This window comes from Sapajus apella, unplaced genomic scaffold, assembly GCF_009761245.1.
Source record: "Sapajus apella isolate SASKATOON/1434 unplaced genomic scaffold, GSC_monkey_1.0 scaffold37, whole genome shotgun sequence".
Classification (NCBI taxonomy): Eukaryota; Metazoa; Chordata; class Mammalia; order Primates; family Cebidae; genus Sapajus; species Sapajus apella.
The window spans coordinates 12,849,198-12,874,904 of NW_022436977.1; the positions used below are offsets into that span (position 1 = coordinate 12,849,198).

At 39.5% G+C, this 25,707-nt stretch overlaps 1 protein-coding gene across 2 annotated transcripts; it reads left to right on the forward strand.

Moving 5' to 3' along the window:
* The first annotated feature begins 2,008 nt into the window (after nt 1-2,008).
* On the forward strand, nt 2,009-25,507 carry ARPP19 (cAMP regulated phosphoprotein 19). Of its 2 annotated transcripts, none has more exons than XM_032297417.1 (4): nt 2,009-2,127; nt 2,362-2,416; nt 14,826-14,948; nt 20,365-25,507. In XM_032297417.1, the coding sequence occupies exons 2-4, from the start codon at nt 2,372-2,374 to the stop codon at nt 20,533-20,535; spliced, it is 339 nt and encodes a 112-aa protein (XP_032153308.1). In that variant the 5' UTR covers nt 2,009-2,127; nt 2,362-2,371; the 3' UTR covers nt 20,536-25,507. The 2 variants fall into 2 exon arrangements, with proteins under 2 accessions (XP_032153308.1, XP_032153307.1); XM_032297416.1 differs by having other exon boundaries at nt 2,095-2,131.
* Nucleotides 25,508-25,707: the final 200 nt, after the last annotated feature.

The following is a 25,707-nucleotide window of genomic DNA, read 5'->3' on the forward strand; positions in this document are numbered from 1 at the left end:
TTTGTAAAAAATGCAGTATCTAGGAAGTGCAATAAAATGAAGCCCCAAAAAATAAGGTATGTCTGATGACAGTTGAAACTATGACCGTCCACCAGGCGTAGTGGCTCACGACTATAATCCCACCATTTTGGGAGGCCAAGGCAGGTAAAGCACTTGAGGCCAGGAGTTTGAGATCTACCTGGCCAACATAGCAAAACTCCATCTCTACAATTATTATTATTGTTATTTTTTGAGACAGAGTTTCACTCTTGTCACCCAGGCTGGAGTGCAGTGATATGATCTTGGCTCACTGCAACCTCCACCTTGTAGGTTTGAGCAATTCTCCTGCTTCAGTCTCCCAAGTAGCTGGGATTACAAGTGCCCACCACTACACCCAGCTATTTTTTGTATTTTTAGTAAAGACGAGGTTTTACCACGTTGGCCAGGCTGGTCTTGAACTCCTGACCTCAAGTGATCCTCCCGCCTTGGCCTCCCAAAGTGCTGGGTTTACAGGCATGAGCTACCACACCTGGCCCACAATTATTAAAAACACAAAAATTAGCTAGGCATGATGGCACGTGCCTGTGCTCCCAGCTACTTGGGAAGCTGAGGCAGGAGAATCACTTGAATCTGGGAGGTGGAGGATGCAGTGAGCTGAGATCATGCCACTGCACTCTAGCTTGGGTGGCAGAGTGACACTTTGTCTCAAAACACAAAAACAAAAACTATGAAGGTGGAAGTTATTTCCTGGAGGCTTTGTAAACCTAGAAGAGAAGGGGATCCAAGGACGGAACTGTTAGAATCCTCCCATTAAGAGGCAGGTTAAGATTCAACAAGGAGGTTAAGAAGGAAAGGCCAGAGAAGTAGGAGGAAATCCATGAGACCATAGTATCCTGGAGGCCAAGAGAAGGGACTTTTAAGAAGCAGGGTGCTGGAGACCAGAGTGCCGTTTGACACATTAAGGCTCATAATGATGCAGAGTGGTGTTAGTTGGGAAAGAATGGCTTTCCAGACAGGTCCTCAAAGTGGATTGTTGCCCATGGCAAATTCTCCATTTGACCGGTCTGGCCCCCAGGAATTCAAACTTGCCCCCCCTGCGAGTGTCACTATCAGAAACAGATTCTTTTCATCCAAGGTCGCATAGCCAATTTAAAAAAAAAGGGAGGCGGGGTGGGGGGGGTGGGGCTGGGCGTCGTGGCTTACACCTGTAATCCCAGCATTTTGGGAGGCCGAGGTGGATGGATCACTTGAGGCCAGGAGTTTGAGATTAGCCTGGCCAACATGGCAAAACCCCGTCTCTACTAAAAATGCAAAAAATTATCCGGGTGTGGTGGTGTGTGCCTGTAATCCCAGCTACTTGGGAGGCTGAAACAGGAGAATTGCTTGAACCCAGGCGGTGGAGGTTGCAATGAGCCGAGATCGCACTACTGCACTCCAGCCTGGGTAACAGAGTGAGACTCTGTCCCAAAAAGAGAAAGGAAAAAAAAAAGGAAGTTTTGTTTTGTTTTGTTTTTAACTGCAGGACTTGGCGATTCAATTGGGCTAGCAGTTTCGGTAAAGTTGTGGGAGTGGACCCCCTTGGAGTGGACAAATGAATCTGAAGTCTATCTAGGAAGTGCTGGACCCTCAAAATAAAATATAAGTAATTACAGACGAGATCCCTGCTCTGGTGCGGCTTATCTGAGCAGGAGAGGTGACCTAAAGTCACAACAATTGTCTAATGATACAATTCGTGTTGTTGAGGAACTGTTCAGGGCTGTGACCGCCTTTAAGAGGTGGCTCTGATCTAGTGCAGAGGCTTAGGAAGGAAAGGTTCCGAGGCGGAGACGCGGGTCTGAAGATGTGAAGGCGTGGCAGAGTGGAGGAAGGAACTTTGGTGTGCCCAGAAGACAGCCTGTGTGGCTACGGTGCAGAGAGCAAACAGAGCAGAAAACTAGGCAAGGCTGGGGAAGTAGAAACAGCAAAGCTCCTAGAACCAGCGGGCCAGAGTGGACAGGAAAGGGCGGGGAGAGGCGGCTCCACTTAGAAACTACAATTCCCAGGAAGCATTCGGCAGCCACAGACGGATGTGAGGTGAGGCGGGAGCCGCGACCTTTGAAGGAAAAAAGGAAGTGCTTGGACGACAGCGAGCGGGACAAGCGGGGTCAAGTAGGTAGGGGCGCGGCGCGAAACGGGCAGGCGGGCTCCGGCGAGCGGAGGCCTCGATCCGCAGAGCGCCCCACGGCTCCGTGTCATCATAAGACTGCCGCCATTTGCGCGGGCGGAGGCGGCCCGGCGGGCGTTGGGAGAGCTGGGCCGGGCGGCGGGCGGGCCTAAGGCGGCGGCGGCCGGGCGGCCTCGGCCACCCGCTAATTCCATCTTTTCCCGGCGTCTCGTCTGCAGAGGGAGCACCATGTCTGCGGAAGTCCCCGAGGCAGCCTCCGCTGAGGAGCAGAAGGTGAGTGCTCGGGCCGCGGGCCCTGCCCAGCATCGGGTCTGGCGGGCGGCCTGCTCGCGCCGGGCGGAGGGGCGCGCCCGGGATGCGGGGCCGAGGCACCTGCGCCCCACCGTTAGCTTCCCGCCGTCACTGGCTAGTGATGAGTGCCGACTAATTGGCAGTCCCAGCATGCCCCGCGTTTTCTCCGAATCGTCCCTTTTCCGGCGCCTCAGTGGGTCGGGTGTTCCGCAGTCACTTAGATTTACGCGGGAGCCCAGGACGCAGTCCTTGGGCGGAGAGCCTAAGTTTTTCTGCGAGCTTCAATTTGCTTAGAAGTTTTTTCCCTTTGAAGAGCTCTCCAACTACTTGTAAGCGTGCGGTTCACTGCAAAGGCAGTGCCTCGTGTGCGGGCCGCGCTGTGGGCCGGGACTGGCGTTTCAGGGCCAACCGGTGTAACCACCGTCAGCGAGTCAAGTCCGGCCTTCGGTGTCTGCACCTGTAAAGGCCGAATACTAGCGCTTGCTTCCCGCGGCGGCGGTGAGGCCTGCAGGAGGTCAGGCACGTGTCAGTGCTAAGCGCAGTCAGCGTCCAAAAAGGTTTCAGTCAATGGGACTCACTACGTACTTGACTAAAAATCGAAACGGTGGAATTAAAAAATTTTACTCACAAAATTAATCAGGGTTTTATTGGAAACATGGGAATATTTTCTAAACGCACTTGTGTCTTCTTGATGTAGGGGAATAGGCCAAGAGTGTCAGGCTGGTTCAAATTACGAACATAAAGGATTTATCGTTATCTAGGCTAGCCTTTGTCTCTTCCATTGTAATTATTTTTGCCGCCCTGCCCTCTTGGGCTGGTGTGACTGGCCGAGAAGTGAGAACGGGCCGAGGTATCTTGTTTCCTAAATTGTTTATAAACAATTTTTCTTACAAATCAGGTTGTGTTGTCGTAAAGTACGATTTTGGTCTAGTGTTTGACCTTCGTGCGGGTTTCTGCTTAATGTTGCACTTGTCCTCATTAGGTTGGGAATTGGGTTAGCCCATTCCATATGTTCTTAAAACCGTGTTAACTTGAGTTGTGTGGTTCTGTTAGGATGTTAAAGTAATTGAAAGAAAAAACAAGAAAACAACAATAGCATAGATAATAGCCTAAGTTTCCATGTTATTTGAGAATATCCAGTGAAAATAGATATTTTTACACATTGCCAAAAAATGATTTGGGGGGCAAAAAATATAAATATTAAGGATTGCAGTGTTAACAGTAGTATTAAGCATCAGCTGCTTATTGTAAAATGTTTGTTCATTATTGCTTGAAATTTAGCAACCCTCAAAAATAACAAGTCCCTATCTGTGGTGTTTTGCCTTAAACACTGACATCAAACTTAGCATTAACTTAAGGTACACAATAGTGTGCTACGTAATTTCCTTTGATAAGTTCTGTTAGTGTGTTGCCAAAGGATGCAGTGTTGATTTCTAGAGTGTAAAACTTTGACTTGGAAAAGTCTAATATATCTTCTAACAATATTAAGGATAGCTCGAACGTTTTTCTTATTGTCTACATTAAACATTTAAGGTGTTTTGGCTTTAGCTGCTGTCATTAAAACCAACCAAAGTGTGTTAGGAATACCATGTTCCTTCTTAAATTGAGGATTGGCTGTAAATGCTAAGTGTCTGTGGCATGGATACTGTCCCTAACCCTGAAGAAAATGTGCAAAGTCACTTCTATGTGCTGTCGGCCAAATCACCTGTTTCTTCTATTTGGAAGATCAGTTTGATGACCTAAAAAATTGAGTTATTGTCTGTGTACCCAATTGACCTTCCACTTAAAGCCAAAGTATTCAGCTAAAAATACCTTTATAGTTTACTGGCAGATTGCCTGTTGCCTCTGAAGAATTAAGGTAGTTAGCTGGGCCCGCACGGAGTAAAAGCTAAGTCACTTTCTCTCTTGAGTAGTGTGTGCACCCTTGGTAAGAGGAGAAAACCAGATTCCTGTTTTGTATTAGGATGCAATTAAATATGTACAAACATAAAAAATAGTACAAACTCTTAATCTCTTGCAAACCACTCTAAAACTAAAACAGCCAGGCACGGTGGCTCTTGCCTATAATTCTGGCACTTTGGAAGGCTGAGGCAAGAGGATTGCCTGTGGCTAGGAGTTTGAGACCATTCTGCTCAACATGGCAAGATTTTGTCTCTACAGAAAATAAAAATTAGCCAGCTGTGGTGGCATGCCTGTAGCCCTGTAGTCCCAGCTACTAGGGAGGCTGAGGTGGAAGGATCACTTGAGACCAGGAGCTTGAGGCTACAGTGTGCTACTTTAAAAATATTTTTTAAAATTTAAAAGGCTGGGTGCTGTGCCTCACACCTGTAATCCCAACAGTTTGGGAGGTCAGGGCAGGTGAATTACTTGAGGCCAGGAGTTGGAGACCAGCCTGGCCAACATGGTGAAACCCTGTCTGTACTAAAAGTACAAAAATTAGCCAGGTGTGGTGGCCCGCACCTGTAATCCCAGCTACTTGGCTGGCCATGACACAAGAATTGCTTGAACCCAGGAGGCAGAGGTTGCAGTGAGCTGGGATCATACCACCGTACTGCAGCCTGGGCAACAGAACAAGATTCTGTGTCAAAAAATAAATAAATAAAATAAAAGTTGTCCAGCATGGTCGCTGTGGCTCATGCCTGTAATCCCAACACTTTGGGAGACTGAAGTGGACAAATCACTTAAGATTAGGAGTTCAAGACCAGCCTGGCCAATATGGTGAAACCCCATCTCTACTGAAAAATACAAAAATTATCTGGGCATGGGGCGTGTACCTGTAGTCCCAGCTACTCAGGAGGCTGAGACAGGAGAATCGCCTGAACCCAGAAGGCGGAGGTTGCAGTGAGCCGAGATCACGCCACTGCACTCCAGCCTGGGCAGCAGAGTGAGACGCCATTTTAAATAAGATAAAATTTAAACTAAAATACATTAAATACAAACAAAGCCAGTGTAAATTTTTGATTGTGTGCTTGGTATTTTGCTGAAACTAAATTTCCAATGTATTGGGAATATGGCAGCAACTGTTAAAAGTTAAGGGAGTTTTTTAGTTTGTTAACACTGCCCTAGGCCATGTGGTGGCTCGGTTCCCTTTTTATAGTAAGCTATGAGGTCATTAAGTTTCCATAGTCATAGATACAGTCACATTTTAAGTTCAGCTCCATTCTTTTCTCATTTTCCTGGGCAGTTGGTGTAATCTGCAGAGTTTGTGTCAAAGAAAGCACAGAGCAGAAGCCACAAAGCACTACTTAGATGAGACATAGTGATTCAGATGTCTCAGAATAATCTTATATTTGTCGTTGAGATAACCACTAAAGTGAAAACAAAACATTTAAAACTTTTGAGCACAGACCTCATGGATCTATCAATGAGTAAGCTAACAAAGGCATGTATTCTAGTCCTGGAGGGGAGAAGAGGCAAGTGGGAACTTAAAACAGATAATTCTGGCCCTTCCGTGTGGCTCATGCCTGTAGTCCCAGCACTTTGGGAGGCCAAGCCTGGAAGATCAGTTGAGGCCAGGAGTTTGAGACCAGCCTGGGCAATATAGCAAGACCCCGGTCTCTAAAAAATAATAATCAATCCACACCTGTAGTCCCACCTCCTCCACAGGCTGAGGGGAGAATCACTTGCCCTCTAGGAGGTCAAGGTCCAGACCACAGCGAGCTTTGATGGCACCACTGGGCGACCCAGGGAGACCCTGTCTCAAAAAAAGAAAAAAAGATGGTAATTTTAATTGCACTGTGAACAGCTTATGCTCGGGGACCCTGTTTTATATATCTATTATCTCACAACACTCAACATTGTGCTTGGCATTATTTACAAAATGTCTGATTGGATTTTCCTCGGAACTTTTCTGTTAAAACATTTGCCATCGTACTATTTCAAAACAAATGACAATGCTAGTACTACAGTTAAGAGAAGAATAGACTGTGATGGGATGAAAACCTTAGCTTAGCCCACTTAAGAACTCCTGAATGAGACTACAGTTAAGAGAAGAATAGACTGTGGTGGGATGAAAACCTTAGCTTAGCCCACTTACGAACTCCTGAATGAGACTACAGAGGGACGTGTATATATATTTTTTTGTTTGTGTTGTCGCCTTAATTTTTTTTTTTTTAAAGATCTCAATAGCAAGTTTTCTAGAGGTTGTAAGACTCATCAAACTAATATGTCTTGGAAAGGATACCTATAGTAAAGCTCTCAACAAATTATTTGTCAGGTAAAATACATATTGGTGCCTTTGTGAGTGGCAGAAGAGGAAAAGAACTATTAACTAAATTATTTTAATATATCAGACATAAAGAAGAGATATAAACTGTTTTCCTATGCCTCCAGTATTTTAAAAATAGGAGTTCAAATTGGTATTTTTAGGGCCTCTTTTGACACTGTATTTTGTTACCTTAAAGGCTCAGTTTTTGTTATGTTTGAGACAGCGTCTTGCCCTGTCACCCAAGCTGGGATGCAGTGGCACAATGATAGCACATTGCAGCCTTCAACTCCTAGACTTACCTAGCCTCCCACCTCTGCCTTCAAGTAGCTGGGACTGCAGGTGTGAGCCACTGCACCAGTCCATGTTTTCTATTTTTATTCAGAGTGATCAACAAGCTCCCTTGGTCCCTGCAACCATTGATTTCCTAGAGGGAAACCTAAGAAAAGTTTTTAAATATTGCTCTTAGCTGTCTTAGCAGTTTGCTATACAACAGTTTGTTACAGTTGCTTCTTTTGTTTGTGCAAGACTTTAAAACTTCTAATCCTGAAGCTGTGTTTACTATAACATAAAATATTAAAGATGAGCTGATGGTGAAATCCTCAAGTGTGTAGAAAGTTTCTTAGCTTTATAGCTTTATGGAAACAAATTCAAATGAATGAACTTTTAGTGAATATTCATTAAATGCTAAGCACTGGGCAAACAATGACTAAATAGAATGACAACAGTAATTTTCCATAGAGCTTGATACAGTATTGGTACCTTCTTGGCAATATCCCAAAGGATTTGTTGGCTTTCATTAATCTGTTCTAGTTATTCATCAGTCCATGCATCAGTGAACATATTGCTGAGCAGATAGAGAATTTGCTTATAGTGGTCAGATTTTTATTGCTGATGTTGCTGTATAACTCTCCTCTGCTGAAGGCTGAAAAATAGTGTCAGTCATTGAGACATAATGGTCATCAGTCTATAATAGACTACAAAATGATCCTTAGTTATTAGGATGTCCTTTTTACGTGTATATATTTATGACTATTACCCCACCTACTCACAGAAAGGATTTTTGATGTATTTCAGTTGTACAATTTGCAAAAATGCACATGGCAAGGCAATACTATTATTTAAAATACTGTTTAAGGTTTTTGGTTTGGTTTCGGATATATCGTAAACATGTATCTGTGTGTAAACGTATGTCTGTGTTACCATATCCTGGATTCCATTCCCAACTTGCAGCCAGTAGCCAAAAGTTCAGAAATCTGCCTCCTTCGGCCCTCATTATCAGTTTAGAAGCTACTTACCCAAGTCAATCCACTTACATTACAGCATCTATTTCTAAAATGTAGTAAAATTGCTGTGTAACACAAAGTCTTCTTGGAGAATAGAACTTCAAAACCAGATTTGAGTTGTAAGAAATACTTGTTCGCGCTGGCTCATGCCTGTAATCCTACACTTTGGAAGGCTGAGGTGGGTGGATCACGAGGTCAGGTATTCAAGACCAGCCTGGCCATGATGGTGAAACCCCATCTCAACTAAAAATACAAAAACTAGCCAGGCACGGTGGCGGTTGCCTGTAATCCCAGCTACTCTAGAGGCTGAGGCAAGAGAATCCCTTGAACCTGGGAGGCAGAGATTGCAGTGAGCTGAGATCGCACCACTGCACTCCAGCCTGGGCATGGAGTCTCAATTCTCCATTTCTGGGGGGGCTCCTTTCTTTATCTGACTTCTTAAATTGGATGCATAGCTCAGTGAGATTTAGCTTTCTTTGATATAAGCCCTTCAGGGATACTTGCTATATCCCACAAGTTTTGGTATGTGTAGGGACTTGTTTGTTTTTAAAGAAACAGGGTCTCACTCTGTCTTCCAGGGGAGGCTTAAGTGACCCTCCCACCTCAGCCTCACAAATAGCTAGGACTATAGGCATATAAGCATGTGCCAGCACACCTAGCTAATTTTAAAATTTTTTTGTAAAGGCAGGGTCTTACTGTGTTGCCCAGGTAGGTCTAGAACTTTTTTTTTTTTTTTTTTTAATTCTCATGCTTTCTTTTTTTAACCAGGAATTACTTAGAAGTATGTTTTTAATTTCTAAATATTAGAGATGTATAATTTTTTGTTACTGACTTTAAGGAATTGCAGTTGTAGACGGTGGTCTGGAAGAAAATAGTTAAGGTTTGCTTTGTAGCCTAGTGTTAGTTTTTCCATTTGTATTTCTGGGAGAATATGCATTTCCTAATTGTTAGGCGTAAAATTAAAATCAAGTATCTTAACCACTTTTATCTTTTATAGCTATCAATAATTAAGGAAGGTATGTTGAATTCCATGATAGTGGACTTGCCACTTGTTCCCTGCAGTTATGTCAGCTTTTGCTTTATGTATTTTCAGGCCATTTTATTAGTGGCACAGTCCAGCATAGTGGCTCACGCCTGCAGTCCCAGCATTTTGGGGGGCCAAAGTAGGAGGACTGCTTGAGGCCGGGAGTTCTAGACCAGCCTGGGCAACATAGGAAGACCATGTATCTACCAAAAAAAAAAATAAATAAAAAATAGGTGCACTGTGCTAGTTTCGTTTTGGTAAGGAATTGCCTCGTTTGTCACCACCACCACCCACCCTCAGTCTGTTTACTTTCAACCCATGTCCTTATTTATAGATTGTTTTTTTATGTGTACTCCGCAAGTGGCTAGGTTTTTTTCCTTTAATTCAGCTACTGTATTTAAATGGACAGTCTATTGCTTCATTATGGTTATTGTGGTTATTAACATACTGGGATTTGTTTATCCTGTCTTTTTGCTTCTTTTGGGTCCTTAAAATTTTTCTTCCATTCTTGCCTTCCCCTCCATTCCTTTTTATTTCTGCTATTTAATTGGTTCCCTTGAAATTTTTCATGCATTCTTAACTAAACAAGGTGTAAAAATTAAGAATATAAGACCTTTACTTTTTTTTTTCTTTTTCCCTTTAAATCTAATCGTATAAGCCCTTTTCTGAATTATACAGGACCATAGAACACTTAAACTAAAATTATGGTACTGTTAAATAGGATATTTTTCCTTTTTTACCTCCATATGATAAAGACATTAAAACTAGAATATTGTCCTATATGTGCATATGTACCAATTTCTTTGTTTAGTAATAGTCATTCCTACCCTTTATCCCTTACATCCAAACCTATTTAACCCAAAGATTGACTGGTTTATGATTTCATCTTTCTGTGATTATTTTTTGAAAAAGTAAGCAAATACGTAACTATTTGCTTATCTCCCCTTTGTTTTCATTCTAGCTTAAGAAAATGTTTAGGAATTCCCTTGAGGTCCAAAAACATGAAGTCACATCGAATTGTGGCCTAATTAGCATTTTTGAACATGACTGTGTGGATAAATCATTTATTTTACCTGCTTTTATCAGTGTCCTGTTGGGAGACAGGAGCAGAAACCACTTTGTGTGTTTTAAACAAGAAAGAATATGATTTTTAGGGAATAAGGCTACAAAGTACTACAAAGAATAGAGGAACAGACCAGCCTGACCAACGTGGAGAAACCCCATCTCTACTAAAAATACAAAATTAGCCGGGCATGGTGACACATGCCTGTAATCCCTTCTACTCAGGAGGCTGAGGCAGCAGAATCACTTGAACCTGAGAGATAGAGGTTGTGGTGAGCCGAGATTGCACCATTTTACTCCAACCTGGGCAACAAGACCAAGATTCTGTCTCAAAAAAATAAAAATAAAAAAGAATAAAGGAACAAAAGGAAGGAAGATGATGTTTCTGGAGGTAAGGATTACAGAAAGCCTTTGACCCTGCAAGGATGAGTACTGTTCAGAGTTCACCATCATTTGCCTCCATTGTCATGTTGCTGCTACTAGATCCCCCATTTATCTGCTATATGTCCCTATGTAGGAGCTCACAGGGGCGACTGCTCTCTGTTGGTGGTGGTGGCATCACCAGGAGCAGAATGGATTCTTTCCCTTATGCCTTTTAATTTGGTATAGATGCCATTGGCAGAACCTAATAGGAACTCAGTAACTGTCAGAATATTAATGCATGTCCAAGCACTTGAACTAGCTTATCATTAAGGTCCTAGAACTGCCTACCTATGTAGAATGTTTCTGTAGGATTCATGAAAAGTATTGTGGAAGTCTTAATGGTATTTACTACGTTAAAAAGTCCAGATTAGATCATAATATATTTTCCCCCTTTTGGTTAGATGCAACTGAAATTCTGAATCCAGTTAGGAAGTTGCAGCTAGCAGGGGCTTTCAGTTGTGCTGTGTATTTGGCAAGAAAGTTCAAGAACTGGCTTTTTTCTAGAACATGTTATAAATTCATTGTAAATATAAATGATATTTGCAGCTTGTAGATGCTGTTTTGCCCAGAACATTTTTTTAATTGAATTGAATATGCCTAATATATCAGTGTACTCCTTATTAAGAAAATAAGGGAATGTGGCCGGGTGCGGTGGCTCACACCTGTAATCTCAGCACTTTGGGAGGCGGAGGCAGGCGGATCACGAGGTCAAGAGATTGAGATCATCCTGCCCAACATGGTGAAACCCCGTTTCTACTAAAAATACAAAAATTAGCTGGGCGTGGTGGTGTGCGCCAGTAGTCCCAGCTACTCGGGAGGCTGAGGCAGAAGAATTGCTTGAACCCTGGAGGCAGAGATTGCAGTGAGCCAAGATCACGCCACTGCAATCCAGCCTGGAGCCTGTCAATGGAGTGAGACTCTGTCTCAAAAAAAAAAAAAAAAAGACAATAAGGGAATGTATCTGGGCCCACGCCTTTGGTCCCAGCTCTTTGGGAGGCCAAGGCAGACAGATTACCTGACGTCAGGAATTCGAGACCAGTGTGGCCATCATGACAAAACCTCATCTCTACTAAAAATACAAAAATTAGTAATCCTAGCTATTCAGGAGGCTGAGGCGGGAGAATTGCTTGAACCTGGGAGGCAGAGGTTGTGGTGAGCTGAGATCATGCCACTGCACTCCAGCCTGGTTGACAGAACAAACTCTTGTCTCAAGAAAAAGAAAATCAGGGAATGCCAGAATTGTGTACAACTTATTTGCCTTGATATATCAAATGGAGGAAACCTGCAGAAACGCTGGAAACTAGAGTAGGTTGCTACCTACATACCATACAATTTTCCTTAAAATTTTTTTAAGAAATTCAGAGAAGTGTTAGATTCGGAGAACTATTTCGAATCATAGGAAGAAGTGGAGAGCTCTCATTTCCTAGGCTCGAGAAAGTTGAATACTTATTGGAAATGTAGGACTCCAGAAAACCCTTAATTTGCAGGTGCAGGGACTAAAGGGTGACAATTAGCTTGGGGTCCTTTTCAGCCAGTATTATTTGAAACCAGCTCTGCACAGAAACCCAAGAGTAGGCTTCTCCTCCCACTTCCACTTCTAAATTGCAGCAGTTGGGCTGCAGTAGATATCTGCAGTGAGGGATGAGCCACAGAGAAGCTGTGCAGTGACTCAGCCCACCTTCCTACATTAAACTTGGTAATCTTACATTTGTGTTTATTTTTCTGGCTTTTGTGATGAATATGGTATGGTCATATCTTACATGGGGTTAGGTTCTAATGTTAGTAAGGCAAAATGTCACGTATACCTAAAATCACACTTCACAAAATTCTAGAGAAGGCATAATCATTTTGGAGACTGCCCCATCTATTCTCAGTAGAGCAGGTAGTCACTTTTATGTCCGCTGTTTGAACAGATGGTTAGGGTGATTCTTTTTTTTTTTTTTTTTTGAGGCAGTTTCACTTTGTCACCAGGCACCAGGCTGGAGTGCAGTGGCACAATCTCACTGCAACCTCTGCCTTCCGGGTTCAAGCAATTCTCCTGCCTCAGCCACCCGAGTAGCTGGGACTACAGGTGCATGCCACCACGCCCAGCTAATTTTTTTGTATTTTTAGTAGAGACAGGGTTTCACCATGTTAGATGGCCAGAATGGTCTCGATCTCTTGACCTCATGATCCGCCCACCTCAACCTCCCAAAGTGCTGGAATTATAGGCTTGAGCCACCGCGCCCGGCCAGGGTGATTCTTAAGTTGAGTGCTAGCTAAGGTAATAGGCTTGTGTTACAGGGGCTGAGATTTTAAACACTACGGTGATAAACAGCATGTTGATGTACTTATGCTCTGCAAGATACCCAATGAGAGACTAACGTGGGAATAGCAGGTTTACATCACATGCCTCATACTTTACCTCTCTGGGGCATACCCTTCTTGAATGGAATGACTGGTAGAATCACGACTACTATTTAAACTCTCTATTTCTGGCTAAGTGCACATAATTGAATTTTGTCCACATCAAGTGAGTAAATGATGTGACCACTGTAAAGACATAAATGTATGAATCTGCAACATAAAAAGAGGCTCCATAGGAAACAAAGTATTTGATAGCAGCTTTTTTCTCAAAATTCTCCAAGACTGAAAATGAGAAGATCTAAAACATGAAGGAGCAGTTCAGGATGAAATATTGACAATACATAAAGTGTGTGAAGCTGATTATAAAACATGTATGAGAGCTGGGCGTGGTGGTGTGTGCCTATTATCCCAGCACATTGGGAGGCTGAGGTGAGAGGATAGCTTGAGGCCAGGAGTTCAAGACTAGCCTGGGCAATATAGCCTGACCTCTAATTTTTTTCCCTCCTGTGGATAAAAATGTAAGGGAAACAGGACTGTCGTCTCTGTTTTTTTTTTTTAATATGTGAATATAATTTTGAGTGAAATATATGCCAAAATTTTATAAAGTTTTTTTTCAATTCTTGGATAAATGATTTGCTTGCTATATAAGAACGTAGGTTTGACATTTATGGATTTAACATTCCTGCTTTGACTATTCCTAAGTAACCTGGAAGTCTCAAGATATGCAGTGGTATGTGATTTTGCTGATTTAATGTGCAGAAATGAGTCCATTACTTAGAAAGTGTGCCTTGCCAGCTGCCCAGTTTATCTCAGGACAGCTTTTTATGTTTGTTTGTTTGTTTTTTGTTTTGTTATGTTTTGTTTTGAGACACGGTCTCACTGTCACCCAGACTGGAGTGCAGCCTCAACCTCTCGGGCTTAAGCAATCCTTTTGCCCCAGCCTTTTGAGTAGCTGGGACTGCAGACACGTACCACCATGCCCAGCTAATTTTAAATTTTTTTACAGAGATTGGGTTTCATCCATATTGCCCAGGCTGGTCTCAAACTGCTGGCCTCAAGTGATCCGCCCACGGCTCCCAAACTGTTGGGATTACAGGAGTGAGCCACCGTGCCCAGCCTGTTTTTCTTGATTCATTCTTCTGCAGTATTTGCCATGAAGCAATAAACACTGCACCTCTATAAAATCTAGCACTTTGAAAGAAAGCAGGCTAAATTAAGACTGATCTTCAAAGAGAATAGACAGAAGAAATTGATAGTCCTGTCAGAAAACAGGTTTTGATATATTAAAGACTAGGATGTTTGACATGAACATAGTTTGTCATTTTAAACATGGGGGAAAGTTAGGCAGTGATACTCAAAGAAGACAAAAATGGTATTTCTCTTCTTTAAAAATATCAGGATGAGCCAGGCATGTTGGGTCATGCCTTTAATCCTATGACTTTGGGAGGCCGAGGCAGGATTGTTTGAGCCCCGGAGTTCAAGATCAGCCTAGGCAACATAGCAAGACACCCATCTCTATTATTTAAAATAAAAATATTAAAAATATAAAAAAAAATCTATATCTTTATTCAAGAGAAATGTACTGTTAAGGAAGCTGCTGTTACCTCTAGTAAAGAATCTAAGTAACTTCAAACCATACATAGATTTTGGATAAATAGAAAAAATCTTGTACATTTTAACAGTATTAGGAAGATTCTCTAAATATAGGCAAAGAACTGAAGAGTTCCATAGAAGGTGACTAACTATAAATGTATTATACATGACTGGAAAAGTAATGGCAAGCAAGACTTCAGAGCTGAGCTATCTTGATATTTTTATCCAGTGTGTGGGGTGTTATACATGCATCACAGCTATAATAGAGCTATCACATGGATCTTTTGAAAAACAAGATAGAGATGTTTTAAAGGCTTCTGGGTTTGATTTCTTAGTCAGATGCTGTGGTACTTGGCATTTAACAAGTAGAATTCAGAATCCAGATTTTTAAAAGTGAATTATTTTAAATAACTGAGTTGTACTAAAGAAGTAATTTATTTGAAATTATTTTAGGAAATGGAAGATAAAGTAACTAGTCCAGAGAAAGCTGAAGAAGCAAAATTAAAAGCAAGATATCCTCATCTGGGACAAAAGCCTGGAGGTTCAGATTTCTTAAGGAAACGATTACAGAAAGGGGTAAGTTCTCATGGGTGATTTTCAGATACTTAAACCCACAAATTCAGTATGCTAACAGATTGTGAAATGAATGTCTGTGCGTATAGTGCTGTACTTTAATGTACGTATGTGTATATGTATCTATAATGGGTTTTTTCAATATTTTGCAGTTTATAAGTAAGCTTAATAAGAATCTACAACTCTTTAGCATTTTTAATAAACTATTTAAAGCTTGTAGAAATATTACAGATGTAACAGAACCCATGTACCCCAACCCAGATTTAATGTTTATATTTTGCCGTGTTTCAGTTTTATCTTTCTTAAGAAAGATAATGTTGTAGATATAGTTGAAACCTACCATGTATGTATATATATGAGCCCTTTCCTTTATCTCTCCAAAAGCAACCACTATCCAGAAGCTGGTCTTTATCCTTCTGCCCATATTTTGAAACAGATTGTGAATCTGTTTTCCAGATGATTCCCACGCAACATTCAAAGACTTAAAATACTTATTTGGATGAAATAATCACTTATAAAAGCGCAGCTATCTCCTTTATATAGGTTTCACAGTCAGATTTACCCTAATACAATTTAAACATTGTCATTTTAATAGTTCATATTGCCGAAGATATTTTCAAACTCTTGCCATGCTTTGTGAGGTAGATACCATTATTTCTCGATAATGAGATTGAGATAATCCTAGCCTGTTTGTTTCCTAAGTGTTGTCCTGTGACCCCTTCCTTTGCCATAAAAAATTAGACAGTTCCATCTTCAGCTTAAGCATATTCAAATTATTTACTATACAGAAAAGGATGAAATATTACTTATGGAAGATAATTGTTGAGTGAGATGCTAAATCATGTTTCTCCTTAAATACATTCATATATTGGTATCAGCTGCTTGCTTAAAAAAACATGTCTATGTGTGTATTAACTCTAGTTACATATGGATTGTTTTAAAGTGGCAAAAGATAGAATGGTATTTTTAATCTTACATGAAAGAATAACATTCACAGCTTTGAAATAGTAGGATGACAAGGAATAATTACAGCAAATTTATAAATATGTAAAACTCCTGTACCATAAAATATATAATCAAGTAGGGAAGTAAATGATAGTTAATATCTAAAATACATAAAGAAACTTTTAAATATACAAAAGGGAACTTTTAAGTATACAAGAAAAACATTTAAGGTGCTCCTAGATAAAGGATTTTAACAGGAAATACAATAAACAGAGAAATCAATGAAATGCGATTACATCATAGCATTTATACAACTAAATTACAAAAATGTTTCAAATAATACCTGTTGGTAATGTTGAAGTTGAATGAATTATTACTTGTTTCTAAAGGAGTATGAATCTAGCTTTATACAATTATTCAAATGAATAATTGTAAATTAATCTAAGGGTATAATTCAGTACAAGGAAAAAGTCTTCAAATTGGAAGATCCTCCTAACTATAATTAGTAGCACCACTGTTCAACAGCAGAGAAATGACCAAATAAATTGAAGTAAGTCAACAAAATACAGTATGCGGTTATTTTAAAACATAAAGATCATAATATGAGGGATAAATAGAAAAAGTAGAATAAGGACTGTGTTTTTAGTTATGAGATAAATTATGTAATCTTTGGCTATTAAATTATTTTGATTTGATTATTATTGTTTAGGAAATGTTTTATTTGCTCATCTCCAGCGTAACTTTGACTAATAGGCTTTCTTCCAATATTGGGGCTATTGTCATTGTAATTTCTCTCTAACTTCAACTATTGATTACTTTTTAAGTATCTTCAGGTCAGATTTTATGTACATTATATCTTGAAGTTGGTGTTACAGATATAAATAGTAGGAAATGCCACTGAATCAAGAAATAAGTATATAGAATTTGAGAAGTAAGCTCTTGAATGATTCTGTACTATAGCAGAATGTCAGTAAATAAGGTTTGTTTGTTGGTTTGTTTTGTTTTGTTTTTGAGACAGAATTTTGCTGTTGTTGCCCAGGCTGGAGTGCAATGCCACAATTTCGGCTCACTGCAATCTCCACCTCCCGGGTTCAAGTGATTCTCCTTCCTCAGCCTCCGGAGCAGCCGGGATTACAGGCACATGCCACCACTCCTGGCTTATATTTTGTATTTTTAGTAGAGACGGGGTTTTACCATGTTAGTCGGACTGGTCTTAAATTCCTGACCTCAGGTGATCCACCCGCCTCAGCCTTTCAAAGTGCTGGGGTTACAGGCATGAGCCACCACACCCAGCCATTTTTTATATGAAGTTTTGATTTTTTTTAAAACTCTGGATCACAGGTTCTGGGTTTTAATTTTCCTCTGTCACTAGTTAGCAAACTTGACAAGTTACCTTAGCATCTTTAAGTAGCTTCTCCATTTGAGAAGGTTTGGTTAGATATTATGATTTATTGTAATAGGTCTCTTTCTGTGTTGTACTCATTAATGTTATTATAAGGTTATTGTTGTTATTAGGCTTTTCCCAGTATGACCATGTACACATAACTACATAGATTATCAGAACTGGGAGGGATATCAAGAAGCTGTGTGGCCCATTTTTACTCTTTTTATTTCCTTTTGATTTTGGTTTTGTTTTTGTTTTTTCATATTTGTAGGGGTTGTGAAGTCCCAAGAAAACAGAGAATCCACTTGTAAGAAACATGACTTTACAGTTGAACATTTTCACTTTAAGTGATCACTTAGTGTCAGTGTAGTTGTAAATGCCAATGTAAGTGTGGCCCATAAATTTGGGTGAGATGAAGCTTTTATAAGATTATCATCTGGATCATAATTAATTTTTAAATATTTTCATTACAAACTCATGAAATTTAGAGATTGTTAAAGACAACTAATGTCATTATCTTTGTTATCTGTGGATCCCAATTTCAGAAACAATTTAGCTCACTTCTCCACCTTAAAGCATTGACTTCTTTGTCTGGCATCTTTGTTGTATCATTGTCTTTGCTGAATCTCTGTGAGGATTTGCCACCTTTTGCAGTAACCTTTTCCTTTGTAAGGCAATTCTAATTGTCACGCATTGATCTTAGTTTTATCTCTAGTCACACTGAATTTAATTCCTTTCCCCCAGACGGAGTAGACTAATCTACAGTTAAGTGAGATCCCTTTGTGATGAACTTTTGCTTACTATAAAATTGTTATCATTAGAAACTGAGTTTATTACATTGGGGGGAAATCTGCCTACAACTTACATGTGTGTTAAATTTCTCAGTTTGTGCTTTTGACAAAAAAGAAATTTGGCAGGCTGCTTTGTTCTCCTCTACAGGCTACAAAATTCATAAGTAGCTTTTTAAATATAATACAGTACATCAAAATTTCAAGGGTTTTCTGTCTGCTCGTTTTGAAACACAGAAGTGAAGCTGCAGCACGCTTTAGATGGGCCTGGTCCAAGGTTCCCCGTTACTGTTTTATATGGTTCATATACAGTAATACATGAAAGCAGTTTCTATCTTTAAGCCTTTGGGCCATAGGCCAGGTTTGGCTTATCAAAGAATGGTGGAATAAAGCAGTCAGTGAGACTTTTTCCTCAGGCCACTCAACAATCTTAAACTAAGCTGTGAGTTCCTAGCTAGCATGAGGTATCCCTGAAGATATTCCATAAATGTTATCTGGTTTTTTTTTCCCTTTTGTCCAAGCCCTCATTTTATACCTGGATGATTTCCTTTGCCAACCCAAGACTAAGATTAGATTCCCCTGCTTTGAGTGCCACACAGCACTGTGTATACTTAAGGCAGTATTGTAATTTTTGATTACTTGATTAGTGTCCCATCTTTGTATCTTACTCCAACTCTCACATAGTACCTCATGTATAGCAGGCACTCAGTAAAGATGGGTTCAACATGACAGGTGTAAGTCAGAACCCAGGCAAATTTACGTTTTCACTCTGGAAGTCAAGTAGATTGATTGTATTAATGTTGATATTTAGCTGTCTTCACTATTTGCATGTTGATGACAAAGGGCAACTTAAAAAAGCAGTAGTAATACTTAGTATCTCTGTGAAAGATAGAAGAGGTGTAGGGTAGGGATATACATTTTAAGTAATAATTTCTAGTGAGTTTATTTCATTCATTACTCTAATATTTATGTTTTTAACCTTAACTTTTATTTTGGTGAATGCGCTAGTTCAAATAAATATGATTTAAATTCTTGCAGCAACATTTATTCTAAATGACAGAATACCAGAAACTATAAATAATAGTTTTAATAACTGTAATTATGTGGGATATTTTTGTTTGTTTTTGAGACAGAGTCTTGCTCTGTCGCCCAGGCTGGGGTAAGTCTCTGCAACTTCTGCACCCCGGGTTGCAGCGATTCTTATGTCTCAGCCTCCCGAGTAGCTGGAGTTACAGGCACGTACCACCACGTCCAGCTAATTTTTGTATTTTTAGTAGAGGTGGGGTTTCACCATGTTGGCCGGGCTGGTTTCAAACTCCTGACCTCCAGTGATCCTCCCGCCTCGGCCTGTCAAAGTGTTGGGATTATAGGCGTGAGCCACCATGCCCAGCTGAATTATGTGTTTTATTTATAAAATAATTTAAGCAAGTGTTTCAGCCTGGTTGTTCCATTTGTAAATGAAAGGGTTTTTTTTTTTCGCTGAGTTAAATAAATTATAATATTAAATAAATACACCAATATTAAGCTATCTAGGACTTCCCAGATAGCTTAATATTAGTCTTGATGGTTCTTTATTAGAACCAGAATGGTTCAAGAAAGCCTGGAGGGGGGTTGTTGTTGTTTTTCTTCTTCTTCTTTCTTCTTTTTCTTCTTTCTTCTTTCTTCTTCTTCTTCTTCTTCTTCCTTCTTTCTTCTTCTTTCTTTCCTTCCTTCCTTTCCTCCTCCTCCTCCTCCCTCTTTCTTTCTTTCCTTCTTTCTTCTTCCTTTCTTCTTCTTTTTTTTTTTTTTTTTTTTTTTTGAGACGGTGTCACCCTGTTGCCCAGACTGAAGTACAGTGGGGTGATCTCAGCTCACTGCAGCCTCTACCTGCCAGGTTCAAGTGACTCTCAGGCCTCAGCCGCTGAAGTTACAGGTGTGTGCTGGAATTAAAAATGTGCACCACCACACCCAGCTAATTTATGGTTTTTGTTGTTGTTTTTTTTTTTGTTTTTTTTTGTTGTTGTTGTTTTTTGTTTTTTTTAAGTAGAGACGGGTTTTCACCATATTGGCCAGGCTGGTGTCAAACTCCTGACCTCAAGTGGTTTGCCCATCTTGGCATTGGGATTTCAAACATTAGCCACTGCGCCCAGCCTGAACAGGGGCTCCTCACCTGTTGATTTATGCTGGAACACAATACAGAGGCATAGCTATTTCATCTAATTAATATTTCTGTTTAAATTTTTTTAGACCAATCTTACACTGACAGTGTGGGTTTGCATCAGTAATTGCTAAGCTCTAATCTGAATTTTTTTTTTATTTATAGCAAAAATATTTTGATTCTGGGGATTACAACATGGCTAAAGCAAAAATGAAGAACAAGCAACTTCCTACTGCAGCTCCGGATAAGACAGAGGTCACTGGTGACCACATTCCCACTCCACAGGATCTTCCTCAACGGAAACCATCCCTTGTTGCTAGCAAGCTGGCCGGCTGATTAAAAGAGCTGAACTGCATGAATCTGCTAATTCCCATTATTTTTCCTTAATATGTTACTTACCTACTTTTTATTTCCTTTCATTCACTAAGTCATTTGAGACTGACAGCTTTGCAGGTAGCAGTAGTGTGTGCTGCTATTGTGGAATATACATGTGTAGAGTTTTTGATTAGTTTAACAGTGCACTGGTGAAGAGGACGTGTTAGAGAAGCATAAGTAATCTACTTGAAAATAATTGTATATATTACCTAACTCCTAGTGTAGTACTGGTTCTAACAAGTAACAAGCAAGTTTTAAAATTTTAATGTTTTGGCTTTCATTACTTCATCTTAATTATAGCTTTGTATGTTACTCTTATTTAATATAATCTATTGTATTGATTTATTCTGTATTTACCTTTTGGATTTTGTAAAACAGAAGTTTAAGACCACAAGTTAGAAGAAAGGTCACGTATTTCAAACCAACTAGATGGGGCTTTGAAAGATTTGTATCTCTATGCTTGAACTTGAATGGCCTTAAACCTGTTTCAGCTTTAACAATAGAATTTTACTTGGGCAATATTTGCCCATTCTGGTGTAACTTACGTGACTCTAGTTCTTAACAGCTGCCATTGAAGCTAATACTCTTATTTCAGTTCTGTAGAGTTAGAATACCTTTTGTTGTTGAAGATGTGAATGAAGTATGCATGTGCATTGACTTGAATTCACTTTTGTGCCATTTTTGTAAATACAATAGTTTTGCACAACCTCTCACAAATGTCTGTATTAATTTCACATATTTAAAAAATAGATAATGTGCCAACCAGAAGCACAAGAGTTCTTACACAAAACTCTGTAAGTTATTACAGCTTTTGTATAATAAGAGTAGTTTACAATCTCGGGCTTATAGAATACCAAACTGAAATCTTAGTTCAATCTGCCATAGACTTAAGCTTTTCATTTGTTACTAACACCCATGACATTCAGTGGCCTTGTGCAAATACGATATGTTGCTTAGGCATATCTTTTGTCCTATGCAGAACCTTTCATTTTGATTTGTATGAAAGTTGCAATTCATGTAATTTATATAAACTTTTTAAATGTAGAAACTTTTTACTTCCACACTCAACTTTGGAGACACTAGAGTAAAAGGCATCAATACTCTGCATTCCATGCCCCCGCCACCTGCCTCTCCTCCACCACCCCTGCCGCTTTGTTCTTTGACTCAAATAGCATTGGGCTGTTTGTTCTATATGGAAGCTTAGGTGTCTATATCCTTACTCTTTTATATAACACATTACAGTAATGATGTTTTCCTCTGAATTTTTTAGTTGTTAAATAACCTCTCTGGTTTTTTGTTTTTTTTTTTTTTTTTTGAGATAGGGTCTTGCTCTATCACCTGGGCTGTACTGCAGTAGTACAATCATAGCTCACTGCAGCTTTACTCCTAGGCTCAAGTTAACTATTCTTAATCCTTTATTACTAATATTCTACAATTGCCTAAAATGAGCTTTATAATGAAACAGTTCAGAATGCTGGCTCAAGAACCTATGTCAAGATGAGCTGAATTTGGGGAAATTATTTTAAGAATTATGACAAGCTAATTGAATTAGGCTTGTGACAATGAGAATAGTATACATGACAGGTAAAACTTAAAAATGTTTAGATAGTTGCTTCTATCGATGTTGCTTTAATAAAATACCAATTTAGTTTTACTTGTGGCCTACCTAGTTAGTAAGAACTTTAACAGACTTTATTGGGACAAGTTTACCGCTCTTGTAGGAGCTCCTCTCACAAGTAGTTGTAATGCCGTAGCGTGATGCTCAGGATCAGTAGCTTGAGATGTTACTATTTTTCTCTTCAACTTTGACTTGCAGAGAGCCTCCCCTTTTTGGATCCAGGCATCTTTTCTGAATCCTGGTTCCATTAGTATACCTGGTCTCCTATGATCCCAAATCATAGTCAGTGGTGCCTCAAACATAGCACCTTCAGTTAAAGGCTGCCTTGGACTCTGAGGAAAGCTTGGTGATTATCTTCCTGCTCTACTCACCCCAAAAGGCAGAAAAGCAACACAGTCAGTCCTGTGCTCATTTGTAATTGTAAAGATCAGTTATATACATATATATATATATATTTGTAATGCAAGCAAGTATAATATACTCATTATAGGATCAATTTAAGAAGTTTAAAATATCCCAAAGTAGAATTTCTGTATCTAGTCTTTTGTTTTTTTCATGAATATATGCAAGCGATTACCATTAAATTCACATGTGAAAGATTAATCTGAAAGATTAGACCGTGATAGAACTGCTCCTGTGATTGGGGACAAGTAACAAAACATCTGCTTGAATTTTGTTTGTAAAATACACTCTTAATATTTGACCTACCTCAAAATGTATTGAGGATCTGTGAAATGCTAAGTGCCCAAAATTAAATATTGCTGATTGTCTTTTTATTAAAAGTAAATTTCCTCATTAAGCCAACCTGCCTTGTGTAAGTCACAGTGCTTAAATCTCAGGAGTTTTCATTAGGAGAGACCTGCCATTAAGGATTTGTAGGTATAATTGCTTAGCCTCCGTTATTGGTGCTTGGGATAGAGAGGTTTTAGATTTTTCTGTTTTGTGTTCTGCCTCAAAGTTCAGTTTATTGAAGACATTTGTAAGCTACTGAATCACTTGAATCAAGATTTTGACTAGTGAGCTTAATTGTCCATTTCTTATGATTTCAAAGTTATAGTCTGAGAAATGGCTAATTTTAATAACTGTCCTATTATAAATTAATGTTGGAATAAACTGAAGTTAGAGATAAATACTTCATGAAAACTGGCTAAAGTCTGAAATCACTTGTTTTATGTCCAATAGCAACTACATTTGGTAGAACAGTTTTGAGAAACATTTCATTCTTGAAGGCAACATCTGACATGGTTCTCAGCAAGTTGGAATGGTAAGGATTGTTGGGTTGTTTTGATGAGTGGAAGCAGCATGTTTGTAGCATACAAGTTATTCAATAATCTTGTGCTGTTGACCTAAAAATATGTCTTAACTATTCATCAAGGCAAGCCTGGTGAAGCCTTTACTTGTTACTACTTCAACAGTTGGAATTAGTTGCTCTTTTTACTTGATGAAACTATACCTCTGATTATTTATGGATATTTTTTACTAAATCAGGCTTGTGTTTGTAATCCAACTGAGTAAAGTTTTATGGAAGCTGAAATGTAATACAGTAATCTCCCCTTATCTGCAAGAGACACATTCCAAGACCCCCAGTGGACACCTGAAACCTCAGATAGTATTGAACCCCTTATAATACAGTCGACTCCCCCTATCTGCAGGAGGTACATTCCAAGATCCCTAGTGGGTATCTGAAACTTCAGGTAGTACGGAACCCTTTATAGACTATATTTTTTCAATCTGACAACCAAGGCGGCTACTAAGCAACTATGGGGCATGTAGTATATAGTGTGGGTAAGCAGGACAAAGGGATGATTCACATCCTGGGCAAGACAGAGCAGGAGATCATAAGATTTCATCACTCAAGATAGCTTGTGATTTATTTTATTTTTATTAATATTTTTGTTTGAGATGAGTCTTGTTCTGTTGCCCAGATTGGAGTTTAGTGGTGCGATCTTCACTCACTGGAACCTCCACCTCCCGGGTTCAAGCGATTCTTTTGCCTCAGCCTCTCAAGTAGCTGGGATTACAGGTGCCCACCACCATGCCCAGCTAATTTTTTTATTTTTAGAAGAGATGGGTTTTCACCAAGTTGGCCAGGCTGGTCTTGAACTCCTGACCTCAGGTGATCCACCTGCCTTGTCCTCCCACAGTGCTGGGAATTCAGGCATGTACCACCGTGCCCAGCTGGCTTGTGATTTAAAACATGAATTGTTTATTTCTGGAATTTTCCACATAATATGTTTGGACCAAGGTTGCCTCAGGTAACAAACTACAGAAAGAGAAATTGCAGATAAAGGGGGTTACTGTTCCTGTGCTCTAATATTGGTGTTTGGGTGCTCAGGAGCAGGTAGCCAATTGGAAGAGCACTTCTGAATGATAACTAAAGCAGTTTCTCTGGTGGCCTTTTCACATTCTCCAATGTTCAAGCATATTTTCCACTTTATATTTTCTCTTTCACCTCATTTTGCTTCGCCCCCCCATCCCTGCTTATTTCTTAAGCCCATTGATGGCACTCATTAAATTGTGTTTAGGACTAATGAATCATTGATCCTTAATATTCTTTTCAATGTGACACAATTTAGGACGCATTTAAAATTTTCTAAAACAATATCCTAATCTGAATATTGACAAATTTGAGCTACATTCCCAACTCCAGTTCAGCACACACTGCCAGTCTTCCCCAATATCTCCTCTCAGCTCTCCACCATACCTTATAAAATTGGAATCAAAGATAATCTTGTTCTGTCAATGTTAATCTAAGAATAAAAACACTGATTTTAATACTGTTTTACTAGTTTCAGCCTTCTAAGTAGGTAGGCATCTTGGTATTTTGCAGCTCACTGGTGGTTTTTATAGCCGTTAATATGTATTATGTTATTTTTCAACTAAATCGCAGTTGGAAAAAAACATCTTATGTATTACGCCCTTGGATCTGTTACTGCATCACTACCAATTGTGATGCAATAGGACACTTCACCTGTACTCAAAGGGCCAAGAGTAAATGCCTTGTTTTTGTTTTTTTGTTAAACATGTCTATAGGGTTGGCAGTTAATGCTGAATTTGTCAAATAGCCCTTCCAAAATTATACTTGTATTTAAAAAAATAAATGGATCTACCTAATTTCTATTGGTTTAACTTGAAGTTTTGTCTTATTAAAGTGGTATGTTTTTCAGTGTACTCTTTCTGAAGTTGATTTCTTTACATTTCAGCTATTACTGTATGCAGAAAGAAACTGACTTGTAATCTTTGATTTTTTTTTCTTTTTTTTGCGTTAGTAAAGGCTTTGTACTTAAGAGAGGATTAAATGTTTTCAGATTGTGAGTCTTCGTCTTATTTGTGAAACATGACAGAGAAGGGCCTTCAACGTGGCTGACTAGAGATGTCTGGTACCCAGCTTCTCCACAAAGAGCCACAATAGTGAGGAGATAACACCTCAATTAGATCATACAAGAGAAAACTTAGGAATTAAACAGAGAAAGGACAAGAAACACTTAAGGAGAAGGAAGCAAGGCAGCCTGCTT